General features: G+C 42.9%; 1 protein-coding gene across 4 annotated transcripts in view; it reads right to left on the bottom strand.

The window, feature by feature from the left end:
• Positions 1 to 2722: 2722 nt before the first annotated feature.
• Positions 2723 to 13615, bottom strand: part of KCNC1 (potassium voltage-gated channel subfamily C member 1) — a 140001-nt gene continuing 129108 nt past the window's right edge. Inside the window, exons 3-4 of one of the 4 annotated variants that reach the window (XM_044425869.1) lie at positions 6016 to 6204; positions 2723 to 2787 (exon numbers count right to left, since the gene is read on the bottom strand). In XM_044425869.1, coding sequence (XP_044281804.1) covers positions 2723 to 2787; positions 6016 to 6204 — 254 coding nt within the window. Of the gene's footprint in view, positions 2788 to 3539; positions 3650 to 6015; positions 6205 to 13615 lie in introns of those variants that run through there. The other 3 variants (XM_044425873.1, XM_044425872.1, XM_044425870.1) reach the window with 3 other exon arrangements.

Consider the following 13615-nt stretch of genomic DNA (forward strand, 5'->3'; position numbering starts at 1 on the left):
GGAACAACAAAAAGACCAAGTAGAGGGTAGTGACAAAGCAGTCCTCTGCCTGGTCATGTTACGCATGGCTCATGGTAATAAGTATGGTGAAGCTCCATCCCAAGCAGATGGGCACAAAATGACAGCTGGGGAAAGCAATCCTGCAGAAGTTGGGTGGGAGATTTTGCAGTGCAACAGCCGTATCTAAAGCCTTGTTGGCTTGCTGCAGCCAAGCCAGCAAGGGCTGTGTGTGTGAGCCTACCCCTCTCTCCTCTCATTGACAATAGATATATGGGGGTCACTTAGCTATAGTCTCCAGAGTTGGGAATCTTGCCAGGTGGATGGGAGAACTGAAGATCCCACCAGCCATCTTTTTCAGCTCCCATTGGTCAGTGGGACAACGGTGGAAGGGAACTTCTTTGTGGCTACACCAAGAGGACCTCCAGCAGCTGCCCACCAGAGTGCTTCCCCTCTGCTGGCAGAGCAGCACTTCTGTTGCATCCTCTGGCCCCTCAGATGCCCTCCCAAGGACTGCTTTGGATTTCAGCTGGCCGAGGAATGCTATGCATAGGTTTGCCCCCTTTGGGTGCCATCCAGAGAGGCTGCCCTCTGAACCGAGAAGATCATGGGCATCCTATGCATGGTGCCAAATATAACCTGTGTGCTCCTCCCACCATGCAAATCACTTAGGTGGCTGCTTTTGGCCATCTAAGTGTTTGGTGCCTTGCAGGGCTCAGAGAGGAGACCAGCCCTGCCAGGATATTGCATATGGTGGCAGAACCATTCCCCTCTCCACCCTCAACTCCCGGCCCCAAGGACATTTTTGCAACCTTGGATCCACAGCTAGCACATTTTCCCCCATGGTGGCTGCAAGGACCAGGTGCTCCATGTTCAGAGTCCCAGCTCCACCCTTGGAACAAGCCTCGGAGTCTGGCAGTGGGACCCAGAATTATCCTAATGGTTGTCTAGACTCCTGTCTAGTAGCCACAGGATTGGCACAGTAGTTTGGCCTTTGAATTCTTTTTAATGTAAGGCTACACATTCCTTTTTAAATTGGCCAAACCTATTATTAACCTTTAAGGGTAGAGTACAGCAAGAAATACAGTTGTATTTTTAGGTATTTCTTACGACCAAGTCCATTTTCTTTAGCCTTTGTCCCTTGCCTTGAGGCCTTGCCTTCTTTCTGGGAAGCGGACAGATTACAATGGTGAATTTATAACCCTAGAAGAAACACTGCACTTGTTTTAGCTACAAAAATGATTCTGATAGTAATCTATATATTTTGTTCTTTGACTTGGAAAGGACAGGACGTGACCACCACCCATGAATCTCCATTACAGCCTCCTCTATTGGGCAACGTAAGACATAACCAGGTAAACTGTGCATTCCTTTTAACTGAAGATCCTTTCTAAAAGCTTACAGGAAGTGGGCCGCAGTTGCAAAGTGGAAAATTTAAGAGAACGACAGAAGTAAGAAAAACTGAATTCACATGATCAACTAAAAAGCCAAACTTTTATTATTAAGGGGGAAAGGAGAGAGGGAGAAAAAGAGAGAGAGACCTACAGAACTCTCTAGGTTTTACCTTCTACTTGTTATATTTATTAGTGCTGTGAAGACTGAGAACATGAGATGTATCACAGAATTGGGGGTTCACTAGATTATTGCTCACCAGTTTTGCCATTTTAGAAGCAAAACCAAAGTGAGCTTCTTCTTTCTTTTATTTTCACTGGGAGTCTGGCATGTATTCACGATTTCAGAAGCGTATCCTGGGAACCCCTGATCATTTCAGAAAAAGAATTCTGATTTACACTATACAGCAGGCATTGAAACAATGATACAAAATTTATTTCATGCTAGAATTATTTTGCATAACATTGTGCATGCATTTTACTCAGAAGTTCTAAATTGCATACAATGCCATTGTCTTGTTTCTTAAACTCTGAGACAAGTTTGTACTTGAGTAATTTCCTGATTTGTATATGTAAATCCCAGATTGTTTTTGATTAAAAAAATAAAATCCAATACTGATTACTTAATATGAACCATTTGTTATGAGGGGTCTTCACATTGGGTCTATACACCAATAAAGTACAACATAACCAGAGCTGGAAAATTAAATCTAGACCAGCTGTTACCATCAGGTCCAAGAATTGGTCCCATGTTTCACAAGCATGCCAACAAAAACAGACAGGAAAAAAGGTTGTTTGTACATTTTACACAATTCTAGTTGAATGAAAAGTTCTGCATTTTTCATGTCAGTGTGATGGATTTATGAAGGCATGGTCAATATGACCGCCCAATTGCACTTTTAAAACCATTCACTCTTTTTATCTTGTATACAAAATGAAGTAATCCATAGCAAAGGAATGTACTATTTTAGAACATTTTACAGTTTGGCTACAACAACGTATGTAAAAGTAAAGAGCTTTGAAAGAAAATATATCGCTTTGTCTTTCCCCACCCCACCCCTTTAAAGTTACTCATACAGTTGCAGGGTTGTTTTTGTTTTGTTTTTCATGCAATTCATGCTATGGAACAACAACAACAAAAATGTCTACCATTTGTTACATTTTGGCCATAGAAAAAGCCTGCAAATCTACTTTATATCTCTGAAACCACATAAAATCATCCTGCAAACTTGCATGGAGTGAGATTACATTTGTCCAAATGAGGAGGTCTTCTATGCCTGCACAGTTCACCCAGACGCTTATAGGCCATCATTGTCCATCTGGTTCTCTCCAGGTCAAGTCACTTTGACTGCCTCTGTTGGCATATATTTAGCAATGACAGGCCTTTCTTTGCAAAGATCTGCATGTAAAGAATATAATCAATACTTGAGCTTCTCTCCTGTGCTTTTCAAACCAAGCTGGGTGTTTTAAAGGAAGGAAGGCTAAGGTAGAAAGAGCTACATGCAGAGGCAGCCAGGTTTCTTCTCCACCAGTACTTTTTTCCCATGCAGCCAGCCAGACAGCTAAAGACCTCTCTATAGTGTATCTTATTGCTTTCAACATAGAATAGATGCCCATGCAAAGTTTCATCTTACTGCGTGTGTTTTGCTCAAACTCCTGCAGGGTTCCTATGGCTCAAAAATATCCTGAGAAAAGCAAAATCTTCCATTGTTGGCAAGTTTCAGCATTACACGATATGCCTAACCCATTCCATAAGAGCCATTGGATCCACTATTAGCCAAGAAAAGCACATACCAGCATGGTGCACCATTTGAGAAAACTACATGGTGCATCCACCTTAGTGTCTTATGTACCGATATCATGCAGTTTTATGGCCCACCGAAGCTACTAATGCCCACCTAGTGTCATCTCCACACTACTTATCAAGAATGTGGACAATGCAAGTGTTACTAAACCTGGTAGTAACACCATCACCATGAGATGCTACCGAGAGACATGACATTTTCCAAAGATCGTCATTTGCTTAGATGTGGCACTGCATCGGCTAATTAGAAAGAACTGCTTTTCTTTTTCTTCCTTTTTAGCATTATGATTATTTAGACCATTCTCTGCTACTGATCCATGCTACAAAATGGATGGGATGGGAGACCATCAGTGTCTCACTGGGCTAGGAGAACTGTAAGGTGCAGGGTTTGAGGATAATTCGAATGCTTTTCCATTTATGCCAGCAATGCTGTTAAGGCTCTGTGGCATTTCATAACCTTTGTTTCAAAGGGAAAAAAATGCAAAAATACAGCACTGGATCAACAACAGAATGGTCACCAAAGTAGCCAGATCAGTAGCATCCTCATGCTTTGACATGCCGAGAGTAGTATCCCTTGCAACATGGCCGTGCCAGAACAATCAGAAAATGGTGTGGGGGGGGAGGGGGGGGAGAGAGAGAGAGAGAGAGAGAGAGACAGAGAGAGAGAGAGATCTTTTCTCTTGGAGGGTCACCCTCTACTACAATAAAGCAGTTGGAATAAGCAAACATCAGTGTTTTCTATGCGATTCTACTGAACTGGCATTTTTTGAAGAGCAAGGCCCCTCAAAAATGTCTTTATCACCCCCACCATTACCCAGAATCCAAAGCATTCATTCTGTTGCTGTAGAGATACTACTCAGTTTGTTTACCAGCACTTTTGCATGCATTTGTTTCCTTTATCCCTCTCTGCCAGTTTTAGACATGCACAAAACAGCTCAGCAAGTTATAGACACGCTTACACACTCTATGAAATGAAATTCAGTTGAAAGAAACATTTAAGATCTTCTCTACATATATATTTTTTCCAAACAGGCCAACAATATGCTGACATTTATGCTTTAGCCAGCTGGCCTTACTTTCAGTCAACAGGCAGAGCCTGGTTCCTGTTGAGGTGCATTATGGGAACTGCACATTTTTCCTCCCCAAAGAGGTGCCACATTGAGGCAGTCCCATCATGCACTGAAGCAGGAACCAACCAAAGTCTCCAGCTGAATGAAAATGGCCAATGCCTATCCAATACAGAATCAGATATAAAACACTTTGCTACAAAGGTAAATTTTAGCAGAAATACTTTCACATGAAAGTACAGTGATACTACTATATCTTATCATTAATAAGCTTTAAAATTATAATGATGTATGCTCTATTTCTACCACTGACATTTAGCCTAGAATTCTTTCTCTTTCTCTTTTTTAACCAACAAGCAACACATCCAGCAATTTCTGCAGAGCTCTGTCCTGTGCCATGGATTCCCCCCTACAGTCTCTGCAGTTTCTTAATACATAGTGTTACAATCTATGGCCACAATCCAAGACAATGGCTGGTTGGGGTGTCACCCAAACACAGCGTAACCAAGGGTTGCTCTATCCACTTTATTTGGGTGGGGCAGGGGATATAGCACAGAGAATTCATCAAAGGTTCACATGAAACTCCAGGGGCACACCAGAATGTATGTATGCTGAAGTTAGCAGGCTGGGGCGTATACCACATTTTAGACATGGCTTTACATGGCAGTTTATTGTTCTAAATCTTATCAGATTTGGAGTTTTGTTGCCCTTTATTTAGCAGCTTGAATAAGCCATGGTCTGCACTGGCTTTGTGTAGATCCCTCTCGTTTTTACATCAGTCACAGGTGCAGTGGATACTGTCACAAAGTTGAATCAAACTTTCCAGGGAAACTGGCAAGAGGTCACAGTAACAAAAACTAACAATGGCAAAGTCAAATTAATTGAGGTGATGGTGGGCCTTTGATTGAGTTAATAATGCTGCTTGTCCTAGAATATTACCTTAAATGCCATATAAAGACAGAGGTGGCCAAATGATCGTTCTGATACACCTGTTTTTCCCAAAATGCTGCTGTCTATCAACTATTTCCATAGAGGAATCTCCTACATGTCTTGGGGAGCAGTGGAAGCAGTTAAGGCTACTGCAGATGACTCCCTGCTGGCACTTAATGAAGTAAACAAGCATGAAAGACAATTCTGCTTGATGTAGAAGTGCATATAATGTAGCTTTTGATGCTTCCTCAACTCAGTGGTTCCCAAACTGGGGTACATGAACCCTTTGGGGCATGATCACTTGTCATGGAGAATGTAATTTAAAATAACAACAACCCTATTTATAAAGGACCGGGATTCCCACAGGTGACCTTCAGGTGGAGCTTCTTGGAACCTCCACATTTCTGTTGAAGATGTTTACATCATCTTGTCTATCAGTCACACAGCAAAGGAGGCAAAGACGGTGGTAGAAGCTAAAACAGGGCCAAGTTATTTTGTGGCAGTAAAGGACTTGGTGCCATATTGGCTGAGGGAATCTCAGAACAATACGGGAGGGAGCTGAGGTGGAGCCCTGCGAGGGCTGGTGCAGGTGCCTGTTGGATTTGCAGGACAGGTGATGCTACTTGTGAAGGGCACACAGATGAAAAAGTTTGGGAACCACTGTTTGTAGCCCAGATGTACTGATTAACTTAAAATGCAGGCATCAGGCTGTTATATTTTAGTGCAAAAAGCTAATATATAAAAGAAGCTTGCTATTTGTTAGAACGTATTTAATCTCTTAAAACTATGCCTCTATCTATGTGATTACAGGACCTCATCTACATACCCTTTCTTATTCCTCCATCAGGCGGGCAGGAATATTCCCCGGTTGATAAGAGGAAGCAAGGTCCATATCTCTCCCGAGTGCCAGAACGGGTAAAGGGCAGACCTTCCTCGGGTGACATAGCCTGGTCTATGTGGGGACAGTCTTCATTTGCCAGCGCCGCCTTGGCCACCTCCCCATTCAGTTTCGAATCTTCAAACATATAAGCAGAAGGCTATTGAAACACTAAGAATAGCTTTATTGGAATGAGATCTCTTGGTAGGGTTCAACAACTATGTGGAGATAGAGAAAAGGAAAAAGGAAGACGCCGCACATCTGTTGTAGGTACACTGGTGGTGTGCAGTGCACCAAAATTATTATTATTATTATTATATATTTAAAAAAAAGAAGTGAAAGGGGAAAACAGAATGTTAGCTTGTTAGAAAGAAGGTAGTATTAGCTCCTAGCTCTGAGCAGAAGTCTGCAATTAGAAATGTGATTATGTTTAGCATGACGTAAGATGGCACCCAAATTATCTTTCATGAAACATCCTTGAATTCACAGCACTTTGGAAATTGGCACTAATGATTAGTTGTTTTGTGGCTTTTGAGTACATTCTAGCTTTGCTGATTTATACCTTTTCCAATGCATGCTTGGAAAATAATCCTTATACAAGTTGCTTCTGATTTGTTTTCCATTTTGGTGTAAACAAAATGGTGGCACACATTTTAGACAGACAAGGACAGAGGACGCAATGGAAATATGACAGCAGAACATGGATTCTTTACAATGGAATCCATTGCTGAAGTTGTCTTCAATGACATACTCATCCACCCCACCCCTTCCATGGCAGCACAGGGTAAACAAGCAGCGGAGGGAATTTGAAAACAAATGTACATCACAAATGATAAAGGTGGCTTCTTCAGTGTTTGCACTGCAATTTGCATGTTTCTGTGAGAGCAGGTTCTTTTTTTCTGTGTGACTTGCTTCACAATCCCAGAACACTTTGAAGTGCCCTTCTTACAGATTAGTACAGGGAGAACATACTTGAAAAATGGCACACTTTGGTAGGGGAGTTTTGGCCAAGGACAAATCACCAGGCATAAAAGTACTCTGTTCAAAGGAGTGAATATATTTCCTTGGAGTGATGCAGCACAGATGGGTACGGTATTGAGTCCCTCGGTTGCACAATGCTTATTACATTGAGAAAGCTGGATGGACATGGCAGATAACCTGCAATGTTTGAACTAAAGGGGTGGTGGATAAAGTGCTCATATATTCCATTCCCATGGTAAATTGAAACACATATCCAAACTTGTTCAAGACAATTAGTATTCTTCATTGACTCCTAGAGTGAGATAAATAAAATGAACCCAATGGGATAAAAGAGTTAATGCAAAAAGTTATTCGATATGAAATAGTCAGCTAAGTGTTTTGAAGGACATGATATACAAGCAGTAAAAGAAGCTCTCCTTCTAATCCTGGTTCCCTTCTCACAAAGCACACATTCTAATGAAGGGCATCTCTGAATCTGGCATGGGTGGGGTACATAGAATGGGTGGGGGAAAGAGCTGCTAGGCTGAGAAAGTACCGTTGCTCTTCACATGCTCACAACGCAACAGCAGCCGCACTGACTGCACTACCCACATGAGGCAAGCGGTTGAATGAGAACAGTGGAGGGCTGACTGAGGGCTCACCAGCTGCAGACATGGCGTGACTGTTGTGCCCATCATGAAGATCAACCACTATATTCACAACTCCCCCTCTTCTATATTTCACAAAAGGCCTTTACTTTTCCTAAAAGGAGCTTTTTAGGTTTTTTTGGGAAGGCATGGCTCAATACACGCCTCGTCATCGATACATGAGGAGGCAGACAAGCTGCTCCCCCTGACGACCAGCATGTCACTGGGGCCAGCGCTACATTCAGGAGCTGGAGACTCTCTGGCTCCCTTGCCCAGCTGTGATGCAGACAGCAGCGCTCATTGTTTGTTAATGTTGCCTTCAAACCAAAAACCAACTCTTGGATTTGGGCAAAATGTGGTCCCACCTATCTGGTCATGTCATGCCTAGCAAGCATCTAGTCTGCCATACAGCACCCTCGAATAATGAAATATAATGGACCCTGCTGAATTTTCTACAAAAGTCAACAAATGCTCAAGGAACATGATACAGTATTGCATCACAGATGAAGCTTACTTCAGTTCAGCACAGTGCTATGAGAAAACCCAAGGGCAAACTGAAGGAGTACGTGGGCATGTCTAGCTTCTGCCCTCATATTGGAAAAGTGTCTGCTGGACAGAGGCACTCATGTTTGTGTTCTCTCACCATCATCTTAGCCTATGATGCCTACCTAAAGCATTTACCCTTGTTGTATATACAACGGTATATACAGATGAGTCATTCAATCTCCCCTCCCCCCACGGAAAAGAGATATACAAATCATCTATGAATATTGTGTTTTAGGTGTGGCAGGAGGAGATCAGCATTCATGTGATATCTACAAACAATCTGCTCAGGGAAGCCATTATGCATACCTATTCTCACCACGTGGGCAAGTGAATAGTTCTCCAGTGATAAGTTACCACTCGATAAATTGTGCTCTGTGGTCATTATGTAGAAATAAGGGCCAAGCACAGTCTCTAAGAAGGAGGTGCTTCTCTCTTGTCCTACAGGGTGAGGTACACTTGAAGCATTCTCTCTCTCTCTCTCTCTCTCTCTCTCTCTCTCTCTCTCTCTCTCTCTCTGTGTGTGTGTGTGTGTGTGTGTGTGTGTGTGTGTGTGTGTGTGTGTGTGTACATATTAGAGGGGACTGGCATACAGTCTGGGTAGTAATGTTAAGGTTTGATAAACATTTACTTTCTCATATCCTCAAATTTCTTTCAAGGGTCCAGGAAATAGCAGATATTTTAGTCACGTGAAATTATAGAAGGGAAGGGGGCCTATAGCCTGAAATAGGTTTCTCCAACCTGCTGCCCTTTGGGTGTGTTCAGTTACAGCTCCCATGATTCCAACTGACTATGATGGCCGGGGAATGATAAGAGCCCTCGTTCAAGACATCTGGAGGGCACCAAGTTGAGAATGACTGATCTAACAGCTGCCATTCCTAAGAGAACCAGCTCCAGGATTTCCTTCTTTGTCCTCATGCCCTGCTCGTAATTCCATCTTGATTTCCTAATTCATCAGATGACGGTTTGTGCTTTGCCTCCAAATGCACGGTTTGAACTGGGTCTCCAATTCTGCATAGTTTGCCAACTCAGCTGTAATGGCATTCTATAGTTTGGTTTAAACCAGGATGTCAAGAAGGATATGGAAATGAGCTAGGGGCAGGAAGAAGGATGACGTCCAGGAGGCTGAGGCCCAGATAAATGCCAAACCATAAGACTCCTTTTCTCCTAATACAAAATCAATCTATTTTTTGAAGGGATGTCCTGATTGCTCCTTATTATATTAAATCTGGTTCGCTTTATTTATTTTTTATATTTTATAGTGCGATTTATATCCTGCCTTTTTCCTACAAAGGGCTCAAGGCAGCTTACATCTTCTCTCCTCCTCCATCTTATTCCCACAACAACCCTCTGAGGTAGGTTGGGCTGAGAGGCTGTGACTGGCCCAAAGTCACCCAGTTAGCTCCATGGCCGAGCGGGGACTAGAACCCGGATCCTCTGAGTCCCAGTCCCGTGCTCTTAACCACTACGCCACATTGGCTCTCACTTTACCTTTTGTAAGAAGGAGAAAACCCTCCCAAAGGATAAGAAACTACGCTTTGCTTTTCCATGCCTGCACTTTGGATTTTCCTCTTGCATGTTGTGATATTTGGGCAAAACACATCTTTGGTTCATGGCTCTGAAATGAGCACCTCACACTGGGCATGCAAATGGTGCCTTTGGGAGCCAGATTGCAGTAAACGACCCAGTAGAGAAATGACTTTGCCTGCCTTTCGGGAGGGGAACCATCCATGGGCAGTGGACAGGATGCTGCAGCACTCTTCACATGCACCCAGAGTGTCATGGAAGCCATTTCTTCCTGATAGAAGGATCCTGGTGCCTGTGGTGAGTGAGTGTATGAGCGCGTGATCCTTCCCACCTGGGCATTGCCTGTCCAGTGGGGATAGTGGATGACCCACCTATCCAAGCACTTCTTTGCTAGTGGTGAGATATTATACCACGAAGAAATGACCACCATGAAATGGGAGCCCATGAAGGGTACACAGCATGACTCCTATCTTCCCCAGTGCCGTCTGACATTAGTAGGTAGGGGTTCAATGAACCACCTGATTGGCAGGAGCCAGGAACGCAGCCATCAATCGGAAGTGTATCCACCAAGATAGCCTGGAGGTTTTACTGGGATCCCAGAATGGCTGGAGAATGGCCTGCAGGGCGGCAGTTCCACATCCCTGCCTTGGAGTGTAAACTAATGCTTTGCAGCACGGTATGCCAAATTATAGATGGGAGCTTCCATTTAAGAGCATTCATAATAATACTGATAATGGTTGTGCACCAGCTGAGGACAAATGGTTTGCCTTCTGTTTTCAGCATAACAATAGCAGTCCCTTTGCAGGATGAAGTCTTACAAAAGTGCCTCGCCTCTACTGGTTTCTGGGCTTCCAGTGCAGGCGTAGCAGAGGCCCTCTTTGCCTCCTGTTCTGCATTTTCACTTAGAGGCCCTTTGCCCATCTGGCTGGTGCCTCTCAAGAAGAGGGAAGGAGGCTAGTGTGTCTTCTGCCCTCTTTAGGCTCCCTGCTCCCCTCACTCCTTTTACCTTCCTCTGAGCATGACTTCCTTAAGGAGAATCAGTAAAATGTTACTTCCATCAAATGCTTCCCTGGCTTTCGTGAAGTGTGAGATTGCATTGAGTTTAAGATTTTGATTTACCAACATTGTCTGACTGTGTAGTGAATACTTTGGGGGTTTCCCTTTGTTTATGTGGTTATCTATAATGGGGTTGGATCCAGGCTACATTCGTTATGGTTTCTTCTCATAGAAGCCAATGAGGCTAAATTTAGTAATGACCAACTTGTATGATTGATTTGGCTGAGACTAAAGCATGGCTAACTTAATCTGGATCAAAACCCAATGCATTTGTACTTCTCTTTATACACTCCAAATTATGCTTAATAATGGGCACCACCAGAGATTATAGCTAAGACTTTTCCCTGTTACTCAGACAAAAAATTACCTATCTATGGAATTTTCTCCCAATATTTACTTATAGATAAAGTACAGCAGGACTCCCGTATGCATGAGGATAGATTCCAAGCTTCCCAGTGGATGCTTGAAACCATGAATAATAATGAACCCTATTATCTGACAGAAGATTTGTTGTTACCATATATCCTAGCAACCCCAACATCCTTTTCTTTTCCTTTCTCTATTTTGTACATTGCAAATTTTTCACTTAAAGGCTTTACAACCTCTCTCTGGCACCTTATGGCACTTTCCAACTTTTCTTTCAGACCAACCACAGGTAAATGAAAACAGGGTAACAGAAGCAGGGGATACGGAGGTCCTGCTGTTGCTGCTTTCAGGCAGAGTCTCATTCAACGAAATAGTCATCTGTCTTGTACACCAGACCACGCGTGCACACGGACATGGGACATACATATGTGTGCCAGAGCTTCAGAAGGATTAAGAAGGCAGAATCTCATGCTCAAATGGTGATAGCACATTCCAGTTCTAACTAAGAACACTTTGTTGGAAGTATGTTCCACTGAAAACAAGTAAACATATTTAAGGATGGGATACCAGCACACAAAGGTTACATTTATCTGAAATTATAACAGGGAAGAATTATAGAAGAATATATAATAAACCACAGACACGTAATGAAATGACAAGATGGCAGCTAGGAGAGACCATGGATGTAAAGAAAGCTTGAAGAGTTAGAGGCTGACAAAAGCTATGGTGTTTAAGTGATTTTGAAACCAGGAGCAAAATCATCTTTCAGCCAATGTTTTGGCAATTTTCTGCTGGAGAGCAATGCAAATTAACTTGTTTTCCATGCAGACGGTTCTAAAGAGAGCAACTTAGCCAGCTAGTGCCATGTCGCGTCAAGTACTTACTTTTTCTTTGGGCATTAATACCTTTTGCCTCAGGTTTTGTGTGTCACAACCGCAATGGAGTTTACCTACAGTCTGTGACATCCCTTGTTGTTTTGGATCTAAAGAACTGCATTTTAAAGTCGTTCTGTTGCCCAATATGGAGCTCAGGTTGATGGAAATTGAAGGAAAACTTCAGAATAGAAAATGTTAGAGTCTGTAACATATATAAGTTGCAAGCAACATATAATAATTAAAAAAATGTGAGAAAGAGAGAGGGGAGGAGAAAGAGAGAGAGAAAAAAACATGAAGAACATGTAAAAGACTTCATTTCTTCCTACATAGCAATTGAATTGATTTGTATCCATCCCAAAGCTATACTGTTGCTGTAATACATTGTGTTTTTTTTTCCAAATCGGCAGTATCATTTTTGAAAGCCGCATCGCTTTACTGCATATTGTTAAAAGCACCTTGACGTCACCTACATACCCACAGATGTTATGTTGGTAGAACTTAGCTTAGCATGCTAAACCCAGAGGCCCTTAAACCCAACCTACCTGTGAGTATTTACTCACCAATGTGTTGGACTGGATCCCTCCAGGAAGTGTAGGTCCCAATAAAGGTACTTCAGGGAATAATCCCTCACAAACCTTACTGGCCAACACTGTGACCTCTCTCCTAGACAATACCACCCTGCAGAGGCACTGTTTCTCGGAGTGAGGTGACATGTTGGTTTACTGATATCTGAAGACAAGGGGTCAAAATGAAAGCACGTGAAGGTTAGGTAGTCTTTCTTGGACAGGAGACTCTGGAAAGGTCGAGTAGTGCAATCCTGGAAAAGGTGGCTTGCAGAAGCACTCTCCTCCCAAACGTGTCCCTTAGCACTAGGAGTGGTCTTGCAGTACTTACAGCCTCACCCGCAGTGGTACTGTAGCCATGAAACCAAGCTAAAACCAAGGCAGCCTCACCGTGCGAAGCTCTAGACAAGGAGCAGGCCCGACAAACCAGGTGTTGTACTTTGCTCCTCAGTATAGCTGCGAGAGATGGACAGCAGAGAAACTACCTCTCCTGGCTACAATACCACTTCAGATCTAATCGCAGTACGCTGACTTTTGTTTAGGGCTTAGAGAATAGATATTACAATATGATGATTGGTAGATTATGGGATGTATGCCATTCATGGAGCAGGGATGAAGGTGATGGACCATGAGAGCAGGAATGGTTTTCATTTACGAAAGCAGCAAATACCAAAAGATTTGAGCTGAATTTTACATGATGTATAAAAATGTACACTGAAATTATCCCTGTGAATCCCCATGTGTCTGACTGTCTGTAGCTGTGCAATCTGCCTTCATTTGCTCTGTAGTATAGCTAACTTATCCCTATTTTGTAAATTATTTGCTTGGCTTCTTTCTTGGCAATTAGTGCAGTGTGCTGACTTACATGGGTGCAGAAGAGGGCCAGTAAAGATATTCTTGGAAGGTCTGATGACCTCCAAAGGCTGGAAGTATTTGTGGCATTGTCAGTGAGGAAAATGGCTGTGTGCCCTCTCACAAGATGGATGCCCCCCATTTTCCACCCACCCAGTCT

The sequence above is a fragment of the Varanus komodoensis genome, unplaced genomic scaffold, assembly GCF_004798865.1.
Source record: "Varanus komodoensis strain SLA01 unplaced genomic scaffold, ASM479886v1 scaffold16, whole genome shotgun sequence".
In the NCBI taxonomy this organism is placed as follows: domain Eukaryota; kingdom Metazoa; phylum Chordata; class Lepidosauria; order Squamata; family Varanidae; genus Varanus; species Varanus komodoensis.